At 35.1% G+C, this 20754-nt stretch overlaps 3 protein-coding genes across 4 annotated transcripts; all 3 read right to left on the bottom strand.

Annotated features, from left to right (window-relative positions):
- Window positions 1-455: 455 nt before the first annotated feature.
- LOC124541458 (zinc finger and BTB domain-containing protein 47-like) lies at window positions 456-11896 on the bottom strand. Of its 2 annotated transcripts, none has more exons than XM_047119361.1 (6): window positions 11645-11896; window positions 11147-11297; window positions 9938-10003; window positions 8849-8941; window positions 8400-8552; window positions 456-1254 (listed from the first exon to the last, which is right to left on the bottom strand). In XM_047119361.1, exons 1-6 carry the CDS (start codon window positions 11789-11791, stop codon window positions 752-754), a joined length of 1113 nt encoding a protein of 370 aa, XP_046975317.1. In that variant the 5' UTR covers window positions 11792-11896; the 3' UTR covers window positions 456-751. The 2 variants fall into 2 exon arrangements, with proteins under 2 accessions (XP_046975317.1, XP_046975316.1); XM_047119360.1 differs by lacking the exon at window positions 456-1254 and adding an exon at window positions 4994-5893.
- A 597-nt stretch (window positions 11897-12493) lies between these two features.
- LOC124541455 (zinc finger protein 431-like) lies at window positions 12494-17786 on the bottom strand. Its single transcript, XM_047119353.1, has 5 exons — window positions 17422-17786; window positions 16454-16601; window positions 15658-15777; window positions 14129-14275; window positions 12494-13668 (listed from the first exon to the last, which is right to left on the bottom strand). The coding sequence occupies exons 1-5, from the start codon at window positions 17584-17586 to the stop codon at window positions 12527-12529; spliced, it is 1722 nt and encodes a 573-aa protein (XP_046975309.1). The 5' UTR covers window positions 17587-17786; the 3' UTR covers window positions 12494-12526.
- A 1159-nt stretch (window positions 17787-18945) lies between these two features.
- On the bottom strand, window positions 18946-20400 carry LOC124541551. Its single transcript, XM_047119469.1, has 2 exons — window positions 19951-20400; window positions 18946-19226 (listed from the first exon to the last, which is right to left on the bottom strand). Exons 1-2 carry the CDS (start codon window positions 20268-20270, stop codon window positions 19022-19024), a joined length of 525 nt encoding a protein of 174 aa, XP_046975425.1. The 5' UTR covers window positions 20271-20400; the 3' UTR covers window positions 18946-19021.
- Window positions 20401-20754: the final 354 nt, after the last annotated feature.

Here is a 20754-nt window from a genome sequence, read left to right as displayed (position 1 = left end):
AATCGAATGTTATAATAATTATTATAGTATATTATTATGCATGGAATCAATAAAGCTTTATTATTATTATTTATTTTTTTAACTTTTTTCATGCTCTCGTTTTAACGAGGTTATATTATCCGTTTTTGCGGGATTCTATCCAAACAAAAACGGACTACCTAATCATTATTATTATTATTATAAGCCGGCGACTTCGCTCGTTTTAGGATTTCAGCTGTCTGTCGTCTTAGGCAAATATACTTATTTACGCAAGGCGGCTGACAGGAGCTGCGAGTAGCCGGAGAAAGACCACAGTGGCGTGCACTTGGAGAGGCCTGTCCAGCAGTGGACAAAAAAGGGCTGATGATGATTATATGCTCTCTTGGAGTTCAAGTTTGCTTCATACCATATTTCAGTAGTTTGGTCTCGAAAAACCGACAGACAGAGAGACAAAGTTACTTTAACATTTATAATATTATAATAAAGATAATAAGTTAATAAGTATTCTCATTGGAACAGTATGTTGGATAAGCTCCAACCCTCAAAACGCCACCAGTATTTTTAAGACTTACATACTAAGTACATGCCATCCCAGTTTCTAACACGACCTGACAAGGTATTGCTGGACAATATTAAGTATTGTCGTGTTCCGGTTTGAAGGGTGAGTGAGTCAGTGGAATTACAGGCACTAGGGTCACAACGTCTTAGTTCTATTGGTATTGCATTCATGATATGATGACTTATCAGATGGGCCATTTGTCAGGCTGCCTATCTATTTCAAATTGCGTTTCACATTCATATGCGTCATCATATGCCGTCGCAAATGCTTCTTCCATTTAAATGTCTCGTCACAGGAATCGCACTTAAACGGCCTCGCTGACGAATGCTTAACCTCATGCTGAGCCAGGTTACCTCTCGACGCGAAGCTCTTATCGCAGACATCGCACACGAACTTCCTCTCGCCCATGTGGAAGGTCTTCTGGTGCCTGAGGACTTGGAAGGGGAAGGAGAACTTCTTACCGCAAGCCCCGCAGCTCGGAGCTGGAACGCCGTGGAACTTCTCCAAGTGGTGAGCCCTCATGTGCGCTGCGACCTTTTCGGCGCAGTAGTAACAGCCGATTAGCTTCGGACGCTGCTTCAAGTGGACGTGCCTGTAGTGCTGCTTGAAGAAGTCGCGCTTCTTGAAGACATTCGAACAGGTCTTGCATGCGAACAGCTCGGAGCCATCCGTGTCTTCCTTTAGGGTGTAGTGTTCGTCAATGCTTTTATCTTTGCCTGGAATTAAAATCAGATCGAAATGTTAGGCTACTTGATGGTGTTTGATTTGGTTTAAATTTATTTTAATGTTTTTATAAATAGTGAACTTTTCGACATCGACTTGTTGTAATCGAACCCAGTCCCTCGGAGGAGCGTATCTGAGAAAATGTGTGTGCTGGTTTTCATGGGTACGACTAATACTCGACCGCGGAGGTGGTCAAACTTACCATCTGTGGCCTATTTGGTAATCAAATTCTGTATGAAATAAAATGGGCTACAGTGACAACTCGTAAATATTCTCGATATATTAACTTTACTCAGGAAACTCTGTCTCGGAAACTCTCGTATTAGTAGAGTAAAGAAGAGAAGAGAACGCCCCGAAATCTGATCATAGTAAATTCAAATTCTTACTGAATATATGCACTAGGGATATGAAACTTCGTTTGTATTTTTTAAATGTTGAAAAAGAATAACTACAGAGTTTCTTACCGGTTCTTCTCGGTAGAATCTACTTTCCGAACCGGTGATAGCTTCACTTAATTGTAAAACGACGATTCAAAGGCGCTTGTAAATGATATATTTTTATGATTATACCTAATACTTTCCTTGGTTCCCTTTTGCACAGTCAGATTAAGAAAACCTTCGTCAGTTTTTAAATTCCTTTATTTGATAAAGGAATTTCGTAAACTCTTATTATCTTTTGAATCTAACCGTCAAATCATTGGGACGCAATATGTCATTCTCGATTGGCAAAGCAGATTATCGCTCATACTGAGCACACAAAAATAGATCTTAAGGTGACGAACTTTTTCTTACCCCGACTGTACAAAACTATAATTTTCGATTCATTCATATGCCTAAGATGGCCTAGTTGTTTGAATCGATGATTTCGGGTTCACACTACTCAGTGGAACAACATCGTGAGGAAACCTGCATGTGTCTAATTTCATCGAAATTTTGCCACATGTGCAATCCACCAACCCGTATTGGAACAGCGTGGTGGAATATGTTCCATAAACCTCCTCCTTAATGGGAGCTTAAGCCCAACAGTGGGAAATTTACAGGCTGTAACTTTAAGTAACATATGCAATTATGCAGGGACTACATTCGCGTGCTATAGAGTGTTGCCATATTAGTTACGCATGATAGTTGACAATTATCCTATAGTTATCAAATTTATGCAATCTCGGCTTTACCGATCAATCACTAACGTGTCTTCTCCGTGGAACGTGATTTTGGCTTTTTGGTACAAATAAAAGAACTTTTATAAGAAATTTATTGAAAGGATATAAAATAATAATCATTAACAACAAAATACTTCAATCAATTTCTGGTTTTCTAATATTATTAAAAAAACAGTAAAACAATGATACGCGTGACTGTATTACCAAAAAAAAAGTTTAAAAGCCATCTGTCAGCTTGACGCATGACATTCGGAAAGTCACACTAATTCTCCTTGTAATATATTTAAATACGATTTTATGTTACATTTCTTTTCAACTTTTTAAAGTCTAAAATTATATAATCTGTAATTGTGACATTCCAAAGCAAATGTCAAATGTAAATTAGCAAAGGCATAGAGTATAATAAACGGCTTGTAATGAAAAAAAAAGACAATACAAATTTTTGTTTCATTTATTTGATATCGTATATTTATATACATTTTTATTATAATATATAGTATAATTATTATATAAGCGTAGAATCCTATACTAAAAATTTACAATGATAAAATGTACATATTTGATGGAATTGTTTAAAATAACAATTGTAAATAATTTTCAAACCATTTTTGCCATGTAATAAATAAAATTAAAATTTTATTTCAGCATGTATTAAATTATAACATCCAGAGAATCATGATGTTGGGGGTTATACACAACTTATTCTACTTTAACAAATGGGTGGCTTTACTAATCCAGCTTCCTAAGGACCAATTTCTATAAATAAATACATAATATATTGGACAACATCACATACACTATAGTACGACACAACTTAGATGTAGCATTGGCTCAATAAAACCGATTACTGCCGTTACACAACCAATAGAAACAGCTCCCCATCACGCCACTCGACGCTATTCGTCGCTATAGATTCCCGCGTCAGTTCAACACGAGAAAGCTGTGTGTGTGTTAAGATCATATTCACATTCATAAATATTAATAATTTTGGATAGCGTACTCAATTCGGATGTGATCGGTATTACGAATTTTGTCGATGCGACATCAAAGTTGTGTTGTACTATACTCTGATCCCAATGTAAGAAGCTAAAGCACTTGTGTTATGAAAAATCAGAAATAACGACGGCGCCACAAACACCCAGACCCGAGACAACATAGAAAACTAATGAAATTTTTCTACATCGAATCGTCCGAAAATCGAACCTGGCAGAGGTCGTATAATTGTTTATACAACTTATTACATATTTATTGATGTGTATAAATATTATGCTAACTAATAAGAAATATTCATTTAAAAATGAGTATTATTTTTTTAATGGAAATTAATATATATATAAAAGCGAATCTTTGCATACAAATGTCAAAATCAAACTAAGATGACATTGTTGATTATTGGAATTTGATTGCGTGGTGGTTTTGGACAAATAAACGTTAGGTACCCATTTATCAGCCATTCTTTATTTTTTTTCTTTATGGCATAGGTTGGCGGACGAGCATATGGGCCACCCTTCTATAATAACACTAGTTGCATTTTGTTATTATACAGGACTCCATCCAAATCAAATTTATGAAGTGATATGAGTCTTTTTATATTTTGGTATGTGTTCAATTGGTCCCATTTAACATTTGAAGAAGAAAAATGTATGGTGTCGAATATTAAATATAATTTACTTGGTGGTAGGGCTTTGTGCAAGCCCGCCTGGGTAGGTACCACCCACTCATCACATATTCTACCGCTAAACAATAGTACTCAGTATTGTTATGTTCCGGTTTGAAGGATGAGTGAGCCAGTGTAACTACAGGCGCAAGGGACATAGCATCTTAGTTCCCAAGGTTGGTGGCACATTGACGATTTAAGGAATAGTTACTATTTCTTACAGCGTCATTGTCTACGGGTGATGGTGACCACTTACCATCAGGACGAGCATATGGGCATATGCTCGTCCGCCATCCTATGTCATAAAAAATATATATATTTTCGCTGTGTATTTGGTAGAGCCGAAAACGCCCAGCGGTCAGAACGCGTGCATCTTTACCGATGATCGCGGGTTCAAACCCAGGCAGGCAGCACTGCATATTCATGTGCGTAATTTGTGTTTATAATTAATCTCAAACAAATCTGCATGTGTCTAATTTCATTGAAATTCTGCCACAAGTGTTGGACTACTAACAAGTATTGGAACAACGTGGTGGAATATGTTCCGAACCTTCTCCTTAAAAAGGAACCTTAACCCAGCCGTGGGAAATTTACAGGCCGTTGTTGAGTATTTGGTGTTGTTTTTTTTTTAATTATATATTACCTTTTACAATCCAGTTAATTAAAGAATTATACCCAAGTAGCGCACACAATATACCCTTTTCCCTCACAATTTTCCAATGGACGTAAGTTTAAATACCGGACCATCTATGATACCATTTCACTTCCAAACATCTCAACAGAAACTTCAACAATACAATGAAACCTTACATATAATAAGTTATATATTACATATTGTTTTCAGCCCGATACACAACAAAAGCTTAAACAAAATTGAACACATATAAAAACATATAAACAAAATATCACCACAGTATAAAAATGTCCAAAAAAATAAAAAAAATGTGCGTTCATTTGTCCCTATACATAACAAATCTATACATATAATAAAATTGGAGCGTCTGTTTGTAACATTAAAATAGCCCTTCTTTACTCACGATACATATACCAAAATAACATTTTTTACAATTTTTGTCTGTCTCTCTGTCTGTTTGTTCCGGCTAATCTCTGGAACGGCTGGACCGATTTTGACGGGACTTTCACTGGCAGATAACTGATATAACAAGTAACTTAGGCTACAATATTTTCTTGTTAAATTCAAACTTTCATTCAAGCTAGCAACATACATCATCAAACTAAAAATTAACATCGGGGTGGTATTTCGTCATATGGTAGTTCAGACTCGCTTTCTGGACGAACGCCTGGCTGCATATCTTGCATACCTTCCTCCTGTCCCCAGTGTGTATCCTCTCGTGGAGATCCAGCGTCGTCTTCCTCAGAAAAGATTTCCTGCAGAACCTACAGTGGTAATCCTTGGACGTTTTATGTTTGAACTTATGTTTGTACATACCCTCGAAACTGAACGATTCGTAGTCGCAGAGATCGCACTGATACCTCTCGCCGAGCATGTGAAAGTTATTTATGTGTTTCCTGAGCTGAATTTTCGTGTTGAAAGTGCCCTTGCACGCTTTGCAGTAGTACCTCTCGTCGATGTTATGGTCTTGTAGCTTGTGGATCGTGAACGGAGCGTGGGTCATGAAACCCTTCATGCAATACTGACACGTGAACCGAGGTATCTTGTAGTGTTTCGTCTTGATGTGGAACCTAAGCGAGCACATTTTGTCGTATATCTTTTCGCATCTGCAACAGGCGTATTTGTCTCCGTCACGCCTATAGTCGCCCGGTTGCAGTCGGAACGAACGCGTCGATTCATCGCCTGGAGACAGAAAAATTACATTTATCCACGGTTTCGATCTGATATTCCAATCTTTTGGGAAGTCGAAGAGAATTGCTGTCTTCTAGAATCTTCATCGAATTTTAAATTTAGAACAATCGATGTTTCCATCTTTTATTCACGCGTTTCTTATTAACATTATATTACATAACTTTTGGGATGATTCCAAGAACTTGGTATCCTCTACTTTAATACTTTTTAGTGATAAAGCTTCCTTCCACATTTTTGTCTGTTTCGAATCTTTAGAAATGTAAAATAAACGCCCAATAGTTCTTCCTTTTCTTGTACTAATCACTATGATTTCACTAGGATTTTCGAGAAATATCCAGACACACAAAATCCTCATACGCGAATACAGATAAAAAAATTCACGTTTCGTCTAAAAAAAAATGTCTCAATTTAAACTAACCCTCTTTTATAGGAAATGTGTAGCAGATAGACACATGGGCCACAATTTGATATGCGGTTACTATCGGCAGAAAACACTGATGCCGTGAGAAGTGTTAGCCAGTCCATAAAACTCCAATGTACCAATCTTGGGATCTAAGATGTTATGTCCCTTGTGCCTGTAGTTACACAACACCTTACTTATATAAGAGTTTTTCCGTAACACGAACATACCTCGATAAATACCGTAAGTACCGTAAGTTTGAAAAAGTCCACTTTAAAATAGAATTGAATATTCTTTTTTTCAAGTTAAATACTTGGTGGTAGAGCTTTGTGCTAGCTAGTCTGGATAGGTACCATCCACTCATCAGTTATTCTACCGCCAAATAACAGTACTCAGGCACAAGGGACATAACATCTTAGTTCTCAAGGTTGATGGCACATTAACGATGTAAAGAATAGTTGATATTTCTTACAGCGTCATTGTCTATGGGTGATGGTGACCACTTACCATCAGGTGGCCCATATGCTCGTCCGCCAACATATACCATAAAAAACTTGAGTTATGTAAACATTAAAAAGATCACAGACATGATAATTGAGGCTAGGTCAATAGCTACAAATCTAGCTTACTCCACGGCTATCGTCCACACTGCAGTCTTTTGTCGTATCATAGCGAACTATATTTCAAAGCCTTAATATTTATAGCCTTAAAACGTAACTTTAACTACAGAATGTAATCCATCATTAACAAATTCAATAAGCTCATAAAACTCTCGTATTAAACCCAAATATAGAAATAGCTGTTAACCTACCCAAGCGACATTTCTAACACAGCTACTCTCAATCCCCGTTTTACCCCCTCAGGGGTGGAGTATCCGTTATCGCGGCTATCTACACCCTATAAGAAACCCACCTGTCATATATCAAATTTGTAGGTGTTCTAGTTTCTGAGATTTCGTGATTTAAAGAGTGAGTGGTATATCGCTTTTATACATAAGATTAAATCGAACCACTCTACTCCAGAATCATATACGCGCGTCGTGTTGTGACGTCACGATATAATTAACATCTGATTACGAATCAAAAATCAAAATCAAAATATACTTTATTAAAGCGGGCTTTTACAAGCACTTTTGAATCGTCATTTAATAATTAAGTGAAGCTACCACCGGTTTGGAAAGTAGATTCCACCGAGAAGAACCGACAAGAAACTCAGTAGTTACTCTTTTTCAATATGAATGAACGAAAAAGTCCGATCATCATAGTCAATATCTCTTTCATAGACTTTTATATAGCCGATATGCTTGTATAGGACGACACAACTTAGACGTAGCATCGGCGAAATTCTTAAACCGATCACATCCGAATTAAGTACGCTGGCCAAATTATCAATATTTATTTCTCATTCGAATATGATCTTTACACGAACGTAATAACTTGTAATATCATATGACCTTATATATTCGTCAATTCGACACGTCGATTTACACGCACTCGCTGTCTCGGGTCGAAATGGCGCGATAGGGAGCTATTTGTATCGGTTGTGTAAATCGGCAGTGATCGGTTTTACGACACTCGTTCTATACGCTATCCCAATCCCGGTGTGTCGGCGCGCAATTCTCAGCGTCATGGGCACCAGCGAATTCCACATACCCCCCCACTTCACGTGGGGGCGTTCTTACAGCAAGATAAAAAAAGGTACTCAGTAGATTTAAATAAAACGAATTATAACGGATGAATCGCGTATATTAATTATTTTTAAACATCCCGACGTTTTCAGTCTACCCGTGACCACGAACACTGCAAAGTGCTCGAAACGTCGGGATGTTTAAAAATAATTAATATACGCGATTCATCCGTTATAATTCGTTTTATTTAAATGTGTAATAATCGCGAAAATTTAAGACAACATTATGTGAACCGGTACTCAGTACAATCTATTTTCAAAACCGATACGTACAATTCAAAAGTGCTTTACGAGCCTAATTAAATAAGGACATTTTTATGTTGTACACACTTGCTATCTCGACACGAAACGAATCTCGCCAGTGTGTATCCGCCTTAAATGATTTTGTTGTGATGAGTTTATCATACATACCTTTCTTCTCCTTCCCAGCCTCCTTGCGTTTCTCCTCCTTGATCTTCCGAGGCCTGCCTCGTTTCATCTTCGGCTTTTCATTTTTCATTTTATCTTTCGTTTTCATTTTCTGTTTGCTCATTATTAACATTTCATCGTCTGTATTTTGTTCGTCTGCAATGAAATATATTATCGTTGTTGAGAACATATGATCTAGTCAACATATACACAACAATTGACAAGATGAAATACAACTAGAGTTCTACAACTAGATTCAGACTTCTACCTACTTCTTCTTCGAAAATCTTCAAATAAAATCAAATCAAATCAATTTATTCTAGTAAACTTCACAAAGAAGCGTTTTTGAATCGTCAACAATTAAATACTACCAGAGTCAGGCCGGTAAACAATGACAACTCACTGCATTCTTAACGCGAACAAACGATAGCTTTTTTTTTAATTATAAATACCTTCGTCTTCCTTTAAATCGAAGTCTTCATCGTCGTCATCATCATCATCTTCGTCGTGATGATCCATTTGTGATATGTCCTCTTCTTTGAGATCTGATACAAAAACATACTATCACTATACTTTATGTCTATATCTACAACAAATATTAAATCTACAAATATTAAAGTAACAGCCTGTAAATTTCCCACTGCTGAGCTAATGGCCTCTTCCTCCATTAAGGAGAGGGCTTGGAACATATTCCAACAGGCTGTTCCAATACGGATTGGTGGAATGCACATGTGGTAGAATTTCGTTGAAATTAGACACATGCAGGTTTCCTCACGATGCTTTCACGAGATGAATTATAAACACAAATTAAGCACATATATACATAGTGGTGCTTGCCTGGGTTTGAACCCGAAATCATCGGTTAAGATGCACGCGTTCTAACCACTGGGCCATCTCGGCTATGGGCCATCTCGGCTATTATACAAATGTATTCATAATACGAAACTGCCTGTTGGCTTTATCGCGCTTAAATTCCTAAACAGTGTTTGATAGAATTTAATATGAAAATAGTTTGAGTTCCAGACAGTGGCGGATTTTCCAATAGGCTAAGTAGGCTGGAGCCTAGGGCGGCAGATTTAGAGGGGCGGCAAATTTAGCCCAAATTTGTTATTATCTTACAGAAATAAAAAAAAATACTTATAATTATATTATGTATACACATTACGTCCGTAATCCGTATACTCGTCGTCGTCACTACATAGCGAGTTGGATAAATAATCTAGTAACTGACAGAAACATCACCTAGTTTATAATCATACTAATAACGGGAAAAAGCCGATGTAATGCGGACTATAGAACACAAATCATAAATGTTGCAAAAAAAGTAGGGGCGGCAATAATTGATATGATGAATGATTATGCATATGGGGTTTAAAATTATTGCAAATAGTCACCCCTATCACCTCTTAACGGATATACGTCGAGTTACCAATAACCCTGTATAACGTTAGAAAAGGTAGTACAAACCCAAACCCATCCGTTCAAAAACCAACCTTATTAACAAGACTTACAATTAAAATTTGATAATATTTCAAACTCACCTATTAAAAAAGGTTCTGGTAATTCTTCTTTCACAACTGACTTTGCGCTTAGTTGATTGCTTAAAGCTGAAAGAAGTACATAAAATATAATACTAGCAACTACTACATACTCATATAATTTATACCCTATAGCACTTAGGAATAGTGTAGCTTTCTACCAGTGAAAATAATTCCAGTTTCCGAGATTACACCCCTACATATATACAAACAATTACAGAACTGAGATGGCCCAATCGTTAGAACACGAGCATCCTAGGCGATGATTGCGATTATATGATTATTGGCAAAATAATATTTTTTTCTCTATACATGAGACATTTATTTTTGCACAGTGCCTTTGCTTTCATGCACATATACAATGTAATAAGAACATTATTGCTGATGACTAACATATTCCTTATCACATTGACTATCTTCCAGTGAAAGTCCAATGAAAACTCTCCAGCCATTACAAGCATGTGATGATTTTAATTATGATATTCTGATTTAGAGATGGTAACACTGTTGCATTGTGGTTGGCTGGTTAAGAAAGCCGACTTTGACCGGGTGACCAATTGGATGACTGGACAGATTGTGAGGTGACAGGAGAAATAAAAGAAGAAAGTGGAAGAAAGTGGAAGAGTGGTAGTGTTTCAATTGACCATCAATAAGAAAGTGTAATGCTTCCATATTGAATAAAGTTATTTGAGTTTGAGTTTGAGTTTGAGAAAAACAGAAGAGAGCAGTCGGTGGTCAGAATCCGGGGTTTTTACCGGGGTTATCATGAAAATTAAGGGTGATTGATTGTACAACTTGGAATTATGCAGATTGAATCTATTATGTTAAATAAATTTATTTATATCTAATTCTAGCTGGGTTTGGATTTATAAAAAGCACAATTTTACTTGACAGACTAGTTCCAAACTAGCTTTCCTTTGGAACTAGTATTGAATGTACATTATGTGTGTGTTCTTAGATTATCTGGTCTCTGAGATAGATCTCAAGATAATAATAATAATAATAAATAATAAGAATCATATATTTATTTGCCAATAACAGTAGTACAGAAGATTAATGACACATACAGAATACTTAGAACAATCATTATCAAGACATATGCTAGGAAAATCCTGTATGATACATTGTATTTTTAAAATTAGAACAGTAACTGCTATTCTTCCGCTTATAAATTTATATTTGTTTATATTTCTGCTATAAATATATACAAACCTTTAATTGCATTTTTATAATATAGTTCCATGAACTTCTCCTCGCAATCCTGGACTTGTTTTTTAAATGTTACAGCATACCGAAGCCTCAATATACAAGCTTCACATATTTTATACGTCATTGCACAAAGCTCTCCAGGGACTGGAGTTATCTGTGATGAAATAATGGTTTGTGTTATGATTATTTAGCCTAGAAGTGTTTCTTAAATGTGATGTGTTTACTTGTGTACAATAAAGAGTGATTTGATTTTGATTTGATTATTTTGTTATCAGTTTTGTGATTAAATCCTAAGCTTTTATGTCTGGATTGTTGTATAATAGCTTTAAAATTGAATTTATTGATTAATATTTAGGAAATAATTATGCATTTGTTTTCAGGTCCGATCAAAACAAATGTATAAGTTTTTATGTTATATATGCCGGTTATCAAATAGCTTGCATAAATAGGATAGGTTTTTCCAATAGCAACAAATGTGTTGATGTTTTCGTTTAAACTCACCTCGATATCAAAACAATTTCTCAACATATCTGAATAAATTTCAACTTGGTCTAAATAAGTTTTTGGTTCAGCCAAATTGACGAACGAACCCTCCGTGTGACAGCACCGACACAAATCCTTTTCAAGATTCCAGATTTCTACCGACATTTTTTCACATAACAAATATAACTATAACTTAATATTATTTAAAAATAAACAATTTTTATTTGCATCAGTGCATCTATCGACCATCATGATTTTTTTTATTTTTTATCTGTGTGAGGAATGTGGTTCGGATACACGTATCACAATATTACCTTCAACTAAACTTAACTAAGATATTCCCTTGATACATTTAAATTTAATAATAACTATTTTATAATTCTGACACATGTTAACTTTTAAACTATTGAATTTACCGCTTTCATCGATACTAAATATAATTTCTACCGAGAGGAATCGTCAAAACAATCAGTTATAACTCTAATAACAATTTCATATTCATATATTCTTGCTGGAATAATATGAGTTATTCAAGAATGTTTTTTTGGAAATTACAATTAAGCCCATTACACAATGAAAAAATAAGCTTTAAGTGATAAGGAACAAGAAATAAGGAATAGCGGAATCCAGCTGTGGCAACACCGTTTTCTTCACCGGTTCTTCTAAGATCCGAGGTGTTAATTTCCGAACCGGCGGTAGATTTTTGACAGTCATTAAGTGTAAGCAGCATCTTATTATTTTTCATTGTGTAATGGGCTTTACTTACCCTTCAAACTTGAACGCAGCTTAACATATCGTTTAAATATTTTTGAAATTGATACTTACCCAAACTGACTTCTATAGCGCATGCAAAATAAAACAAATTAGAGTATCTAATATAATTTATTATTAAATAACATATCACGGCAGATTGTAGTCTAAATGGTGCGTTTTAATGTGACCCTTCAAACTACACTTCTGGACGAACGCCTGCCCACAGACCGCACACGCGAATCTCCTGTCATTATTGTGTATCCGCATATGCTCCCTTAGGGTCTTCTTCCTCGCATACGACTTCTTACAAACCGAACACTCGTGTATCCTTTCACCGTTGTGTTTTATCATGTGAACCCTCAACTCATTGTTCGTGAAACACTTGTACGCGCACAGCTGACACTGGAAGTCCCTTTCCTCCAAGTGATCCCTCTTCATGTGTCTCGACAACGTGTAGCGCCTATCGAAGGCCTTGTCGCACACATTGCACTTGTACCTTAAAGGGGCAGAACCGTGATTTTCGACCAGATGCTTCTGACGTCGGAAATATTCGGAGAAACGTTCGGGACACTTCGGACATTTGAATCTCTTTAGCATCTTGTGTACCGTGTCGACGTGGTTCTTATGCTTCTGGTGGGTCGTGAAGATCTTCTTGCAGACATCGCAGGGGAAGCTTCCGCCGACGTGCATGCTCTTTATGTGGACCTTCAGACGGTATTTCGTAACGAAACCCGTACCGCACTGATTGCATACGTAGTTCCTGTAATGTACGTTCATGTGGCGTTCTATCGAGCCAAATGTCTCGAAGTTGCATCCACAGGACTGGCATTCGTATGGGTGTTTGTTGTGTGATAATTTGAATGGGATCACTCGATCCGTGAACTCTGGGTGTATTTTCTTATCGTGTATCTTCACGAGGTGCGCTTTGAGGTCGTTCAAATTTGGTAACTTTTCGTTGCAAATGAGACAGCGCAAGTCCGTTATGTCGGCGTAAACGACCAGGCATTCGGTCCCGTAGCGCGCGACGATCTTTCTCGTCTCTGATTTCTTATGCACCTTCGATTGGTGTTCACGCAGCGTGTCGAAGTTTTCGAAGGAACTCCTGCAATAGAAGCAGGGGAATCCCACTCTGTTTTTACTCTTGAAGACCGTCACATTCGAAAATTCAATAACGGTTGTCGTGTTCTGTATTTGAGCCATTTTTTCCGTAACGTAGACCTTTTTCCGTGGTGAGTCTTCACTCTCGTCTTCCAATAGCTTGGCCACCATTTTCGGGAGGATGTTTTTACCTGTACACCGAAATTTTATTAATTCATCACTACATGGTATAAAACAAAGTCGCTTTCTCTGTCCCTATATCCCTATGTATGCTTAAGTCTTAAAACTACGCAACGGTTTTATATGCAGTTTTTTTTTAATAGATCGAATGATTCGAGAGGAAGGTTTTTGTATGTAATACATGGACAATATAGTAAAGAAACACTGATAATTTTAAAAGTTTCTAATGTGATGTCGTAAATAAACAAATTATGTACATTTACTCTATATAGTTTAGCCAAATACTAAGCTTAAGCTCCGTACAAAATTTAATTTAAAATCGATTCTGTGGTTTAATTTTTAAAGTTTTAAAGCGTTATTTTCCCATCTATAATAACATTATGGATTACATTACGCTATTCAAATAAACCGTTTGCAATATAACAAAGGGTATATATATTTGACAATAGATTGAATTAAGATTGTGTTAACCTCTCAGCATATCGAGGTGTATAGCGAATCCTTTGCACGGTCTCGTGTAAAGCGTCTTCCTCGTCGGCAGCTTGTATCTGTGGGGGAACCTCGCCAGTAACTCAGCCTCGCCGTCTATTTCGTCGCGCATGTCATCATCTTTTAGCTCTGAATTAAAAAAAGAAAAAAAAACATAAATGTCCAATGATATTCTAATAAACAGATATGTTATATCCATACTAAACAACAGAAAAAAGTGTGCCGTGCCGGGGACCGTTTATTTTAGTTTATTTTTACATTTCGTTAAAAGTAAAAAGGATAGCTTGATGGATGGATGTTTTAATTACGCAATACGCAAAACGTATTACTACGTAATTATGATGTATTATAACGTATTACTACGTAAAACGACTAAAGGAAAACGTCCCAATTAGGACGTTTTCTAGTCTTCACTTTTTGCGCGTTAATAACATATCATTGTAAATGTCAGTAAAACAGAGCAAGCAGCTTTTAATTTGTGCTCAATGCCAAGTCACCATGATTATTGTAATATAAAGAAAACTATTGATACACAAGAAAACTATTACTAAATGTTGATTTATAACTACAAAATAATTTGAATGGGACTTGGCTTCTGTGAGATCTAAAAACTTTTTACGATGAAAGACTTGGCATTTTTTTACATTTAATGTTTTTGGCGGGATTTACGATTACAGTACGACATAAATGTAGCATGGGCAAAATTCGTAAAACCGATCACATCCGAATTAAGTACGCTATCCCAAATTATCAATATTTGTGAATGCGAATATGATCTTTACACAAACGTAGTAACTTGTAATATCGTATGACCTAATATATTCGTCAATTTGACACGTAGATTTACATGCACTTGCTTTCTCGGGTTGAACTGGCGCGAGAATCTATAGCGACGAATAGCGTCGAGTGGCGCGATAGGGAGCTGTTTTTATTGGTACACAACCAATAATCGGTTTTATTGAATTCGCCGATGCTACATCTAAGTTTGGTCGTACTATACGAGTATTTTAATCAGCCTATTTGATAAAAAGAACATTTTGATTTTTTGCTTTAAATCAGATAGTTCAATCAGTGGCGTAGCTAGGTGAGGAAGGGCCCCGGTGCGTAGAAAAAGAGTCGGGCCCTCACCCTCTCTTTCCCATCACTGTTTAACTAATAATTACCCTTTAAAATTATTTAGACAACATCACATACATTACTCTGATCCCAATGTAAGTAGCTGAAGCACTTGTGTTAGGGAAATCAGAAGTAACGACGGTACCACAAACACCCACACCCAAGACAACATAGAAAACCAATTGTAATCTACATCGACTCGGCCAGGAATCGAACCCGGGACCTCAGAGTGGCGTACCCATGAAATCCGGTGTACACACCACTCGACCATGGAGGTCAAATATGAAATCTAGTGCGTAGGGTCGTGTTTTTCTAGCTTCAGAAGGTGTACTGCACCACCTGGCCCTGATAACTACGCCACTGAATTATGGGATAAAAATAATTAAAAACAGTACCAGTGTCATCTGTATCGTCAAATGTAAAGTCACAGTCCATGGAATCGCTGGGCTCGACTTTCACCTCCAAATGATGACCATGTTCTGGCTTGATGTCCATATCGGTTTCCAGGTCGCCCACTGAAACGAAACCGTACATTATACAGGGCTATTTGTAATTCGATATATTCCTTTAGGAGGTAATAGGTGACTATTTACAATAATAAAATTATATGCATAGTTGAGCTGAAATGGCCCAGTGGCTAGAACGCGTGCATCTTAACCGATGATTGCGGGTTCAAACCAGGCAAGCCCTACCCCTTTAGGAAAACATAAAATGTCGTCGAACTGCTTTCCCCTAAATTGTCTTACATAGATTAATTCCAGTATATATAAAAGATTATTTTTCTTATGATCTTTCTTTTTTATTAGGACACAATTAACTTACAGGTACGTAAATATTATTTTTTGTAAAGCAATATAAACTTATTTTATTTTTTTAATTAATCAATAAATCTTCTCTTACAGAGAAACTCAATTCTATTTCATTAACTGTGTCCTAATAAAAAAAGAGAGAGCCTAAGAAAAATAATCTTATAAACTGCATTTAATGTTATTATTAACAATGTCTGTTCCTAAATTACAAGATTCTTTATTGCTTCTATATTAATATTTTTCATAGCTAACAAAATTTAGTTGTCAATGCGCATTCAATGACAGTTGATGCGCGGAATTCATATTAAAGAAAAATACCTTTTTCTTTACATATATACAAAACTTTGTAAGGAATCTATTAATTAATAAGTTAATTTCTCACCATTGATGAATACAGTCTCCTTGTCGAGAACATTGGCAAGCAGTTGCTGTTCTGTGTTCACGACCATCATCCGGAAACGATTGGCCTCCCTTAACCTTTGAATGCATGACGTACATATCAGAGTACTTAATTGTTTGTTTGTTGATAACTGAAAACGTAAAAGTTAGAATTAAGTGTTGTTGCTACGGTTTTTGAAGTGGGCAACATGACAAAAAAAAAGAAAACATTGGCAGGAATTACTGTATCCCTTTATATATTCTTTGCTTAATTTAAATAAAGAAGAATGTTACTAATTAATATCAAGAGTTATCTTTCAACAATTAACTAACAAAAATAACTTTAGCTTATATAACTAAAATTTTTACTCCTTCAGGAATATTTTTGTAACAAAAATATTAATAGAAATATAACATTTTATAATTAATCTGTTTTGGGCAAGTTTTTTTTAATTATTCCTTTTTGTATCTGCACAAGACCAGAATTTTAATATTTAAAATGTAATACATTTGTCACTAGCCAGTATCAAAACAGAATAACCAAACAGAGTGAAATTGTAAACAATTCATATTGAATATTGACAGTAATAAAATAAAATAAACAGCAAATACAAATTTAAAATTAGAATAAGATATTTTTTTTATGTATCAATTAAAATTGGTATTGGAACTTAAAAAGATAGAAGAATTAAAATTCACTTTAATTTGCAATTGAAATTACAGTCTGTCTCAGTACTGCTATAAAGGCAGTCAAGCCTACATACAATCAACATCATTATGGTGCATAGATGAGTGCAGTTATAGGTTCACTATTTCATGGCACTACTAAAAATATATTCTATTCTAATGCCGACCCAGGATTTGACCAAAGACCTCGAGATATGCAGCCTAACATCAAAGAGGTTATACATCTATGAAATACATTATTAATCGAGAAAGTAACAACAATAACAAACCAAAATATTTACTTACATACAAATTAAAACATTCCATAAAAATGTCGATGTACACCTCACGAGTGCCGTTCGTGAAGTACTCCTTCATTATATCTCTATGATATCCTTTTAACAAGCAGAATCGGCACTCCCCATACAAAGTATTAGGCCTTCTTTCCATTATTATCGTAAGCGCTGCCATATTCCGAATATACTAAGAAAAATGAATGCATTGAAGCTCGTTTTGCTCCAATTCCGGGCAGCCGCCCTCAACATTTAAATAAGTATGCATAAAATTAATAGTTTTAAACCTTTTAATGAAATTATTTGTGTTTATAATAAATAAACGATGGCATTAAATAAAACAACAGTGTGTCGAAATATCGTTGACAATCTGTTTCAGTGTTGCCCTGCTACCGGTACAGTGATGTTAAATCGAAAAAAAAATCCTCCTAAAATATAAATTTTTAGTATCCAACCAGTATAAATTGATTAGTGTAACTATGGATACAAACTCTTGTATGCATAACATTTAAACTCATAAGGTAAATGGCAAATTGGAGATATAAAGAATGGTTAATATTTCGTACAGAGCCAAGGTACTATCAAGTAACCCATTTGGCCAATGATGTTGAGTAAACAGATATGTTATTAACGCGCAAAAAGTGAAGACTAGAAAACGTCCTAATTGGAACGTTTGCCATTAGTTGTTTTAGTTACTAATACGTTGTAATACACCATAATTACGTAGTAATACGTTTTGCGTAATGAAAACATCTAGTTATCCCTTTTATTTATTTTTTTTATCAAGCTATCCTTTTTACTTTTTACGAAATGTAAAAATAAACTAAAATAAACGGTCACCGGCGCGGCACACTTTTTTCTGTTGTTTAGTATGGATATAACATATCTGTTTATTAGAATATCATTGCATTTGGCTCTCCACTTAAACTAAAATAATAATTTTGACCTAATAATATTAATATTTATTTTTATAAAATAAATTAAAAGCATATAAAATAAAAGTATTATAAGTTTGACAATAATAACTCATTTAATTAAAATTTATCATATGCAAAAATTTATTTGTAAACAATGATGTTGTAGTAAACAGATATGTTATTCACGCGCAAAAAGTGAAGATTAGAAAACGTCCTAATTGGGACGTTTGCCTTTAGGTCGTTTTTCGTAGTAATACGTTTTGCGTAATTAAAACATCTAGCTAGTTATCCCTTTTACTTATTGTTTTTATCAAGCTATACATTTTACTTTAAACGAAATGTAAAAATAAACGGTCCCCGGCGCGGCACACTTTTTTCTGTTGTTTAGTATGGATATAACATATCTGTTTATTAGAATATCATTGTTTGTAAATCATAAAAATAAGTTTATTTATTACTTTCATTTAGTAGATAGTCACTACTTTCACTTAAATGCAGTACAGTTTTTAAAAAATAATTATAACAAATAGGTTTGACAAAAATGTTTTATTTTTCCTAAATAACTTTACAATAAATTCTCTACCAGGCAAGATCATGCAAGAAGATTAAAAAGATCATAATAAGCTTGAACATATTCTTTACTTTGACAGAAACAAAAAATCATTTTTTTTTTATCGTTTAATTATTAAAAAAGGATTAGTTCTTATCCAGTAAATCAACATACGCACAATCAATTAAATCATCATCTTTAACACCGAGCTTCATTTGTAAATCTTTGGCTATTGCTTGCCCATCTTCTAACGTCTGTTCGGGACGGAGAACCACCTCTAACTCCATGAAGTTACCAAGATCTTCGACTTTATCTATATGTATGCGAGTCTGGTCTACCATATATAATCTTCTGTAAAGAAGAACAAAAATTTCACACTACAATATCAAGTTTAAATTTATTGCTGTTGCTCATCACTTAAGAGTCGAGATGGCCCAGTGGTAAGCACTGCTGTTTCATGTGCTTAATCTGTTTTTATAATTCATCTCATGCTCAGCGGTGAAGGAAAACATCGTGAGGAAACCTGCATGTGACAAATTTCATAGAAATTGTGCCACATGTGCATTCCACCAACCCGCATTGGAACAGCGTAGTGGAATATGTGCCAAACCTTCTCCTCAAAGGGAGAGGAGGCCTTTAGACCAGCAGTGGGAATTTACAGGCTGTTGTTGTTGTTGTTGATCACCTAATAGTATTTGTTGCAAAAAAAAACCTGAGAGTACTGGGAGTATTAGGGGGCTTTCTGTTTAAATCTAGCATCATCGGTAACTCAAGCCAAAAAGACAAGGTTTTGTTTGGAAGAGATTGGAGATTCTCAGAAATCTGTGTGTACCATAATTGTTGTTGTGCTTATGACAGGAGTAAAAATAAATGAAGTGTTAGAATACACTACTTTACTGGACATAACACTATTCATATATAAAATTTCGTAAATAATGATTTCCCTGTATCTTGTATAGATAAGCGAACAAAATGTTTACTTAGCTTTATTATCACAATTCACATTGTAATTTTCTATTATTATGAATAATTGAATTGAAAATGTGAATCGAGAATAAATTCAAGGATCACTTACCGCTCTTTAATAACTTTTCCGCGTATACCCAAACATTTTTTCATAATATCGTCAAATGTTTTAATTTTATCCCTTTCGTTCACGGTGAACTCTAAGAGATCGTAATTCGAGAGCTTTGGTCCTTGTTCATCATCACGATCGTATCTCACGAGAGTTGCAGATTCGTCTGCGTATACCCTCAACTTCAAACGACCAGTATTCACTTTGTAAAAGGTATCATTTTGATGAATAATAGTCGGTGGTCCCCCGCTTAGACTTTCGGCTATTTTGCATATTTCATCGAAATCATTGACTTTTGCTTTTATTTCTACGTTACGCATATCTTTTGCGTATATTCTGCTTTAATAGTTAGAAAATAAGGCAATCGTAGCGATTGACAAGTGAAATAAAATGTGAGTAGATATTAAGTAAACAATACAACCTTGTCAATTTGTCAAAGATAAAATTGAAAATGTTATTTTTCCCGCTTAAAGCAAATTTCGCCAACAGATTAAAAATTATTAAACCTGTACGTTTCTTGAGTGTAGATAAGAAATAAAATAACTGCTTTATACAAAAAATAAATAACAGTTTAGATGTTTTTCTGAACCTTTCTAACTGTGTATTTGAATACCTACACGTACATACCTACATATTTTTTTATTTTATTTTATTTTATTTGGGAAACAAACAGTACAATAAGTCTTAATATTAACAAATACAAATTAAATCACAAGCCAATCAAGTTTCCACTCATAAATTAATATACAATATTAGAGCAACAAGAAAAAAGGAGGATATTACACACATAATTGTGTCGTTTAT

Source organism: Vanessa cardui, chromosome 28 (genome assembly GCF_905220365.1).
Source record: "Vanessa cardui chromosome 28, ilVanCard2.1, whole genome shotgun sequence".
Classification (NCBI taxonomy): Eukaryota; Metazoa; Arthropoda; class Insecta; order Lepidoptera; family Nymphalidae; genus Vanessa; species Vanessa cardui.
Note: the sequence above shows the minus strand (reverse complement) of the source record. Positions and strands in the feature narration are given on the sequence as shown.

Excerpts from the sequence above, each read along its gene's own strand:
- LOC124541458 (XM_047119360.1), bottom strand. The coding sequence starts at position 11,791 with ATGTCGGTAGAAATCTGGAATCTTGAAAAGGATTTGTGTCGGTGCTGT. Across the intron at positions 8,553-8,848 it reads CGATTTAAAGGAAGACGAAG|ACGAACAAAATACAGACGAT; the intron begins GTATTTATAATT and ends ATTTCATTGCAG. Across the intron at positions 5,894-8,399 it reads GGCTGGGAAGGAGAAGAAAG|GCGATGAATCGACGCGTTCG; the intron begins GTATGTATGATA and ends TTCTGTCTCCAG.
- LOC124541455 (XM_047119353.1), bottom strand. The coding sequence starts at position 17,586 with ATGGCAGCGCTTACGATAATAATGGAAAGAAGGCCTAATACTTTGTAT. Across the intron at positions 16,602-17,421 it reads TGGAATGTTTTAATTTGTAT|TTATCAACAAACAAACAATT; the intron begins GTAAGTAAATAT and ends TTACGTTTTCAG. Across the intron at positions 14,276-15,657 it reads TGACGATACAGATGACACTG|AGCTAAAAGATGATGACATG; the intron begins GTACTGTTTTTA and ends TTTTTAATTCAG.
- LOC124541551 (XM_047119469.1), bottom strand. The coding sequence starts at position 20,270 with ATGCGTAACGTAGAAATAAAAGCAAAAGTCAATGATTTCGATGAAATA. Across the intron at positions 19,227-19,950 it reads GGAAAAGTTATTAAAGAGCG|AAGATTATATATGGTAGACC; the intron begins GTAAGTGATCCT and ends TCTTCTTTACAG.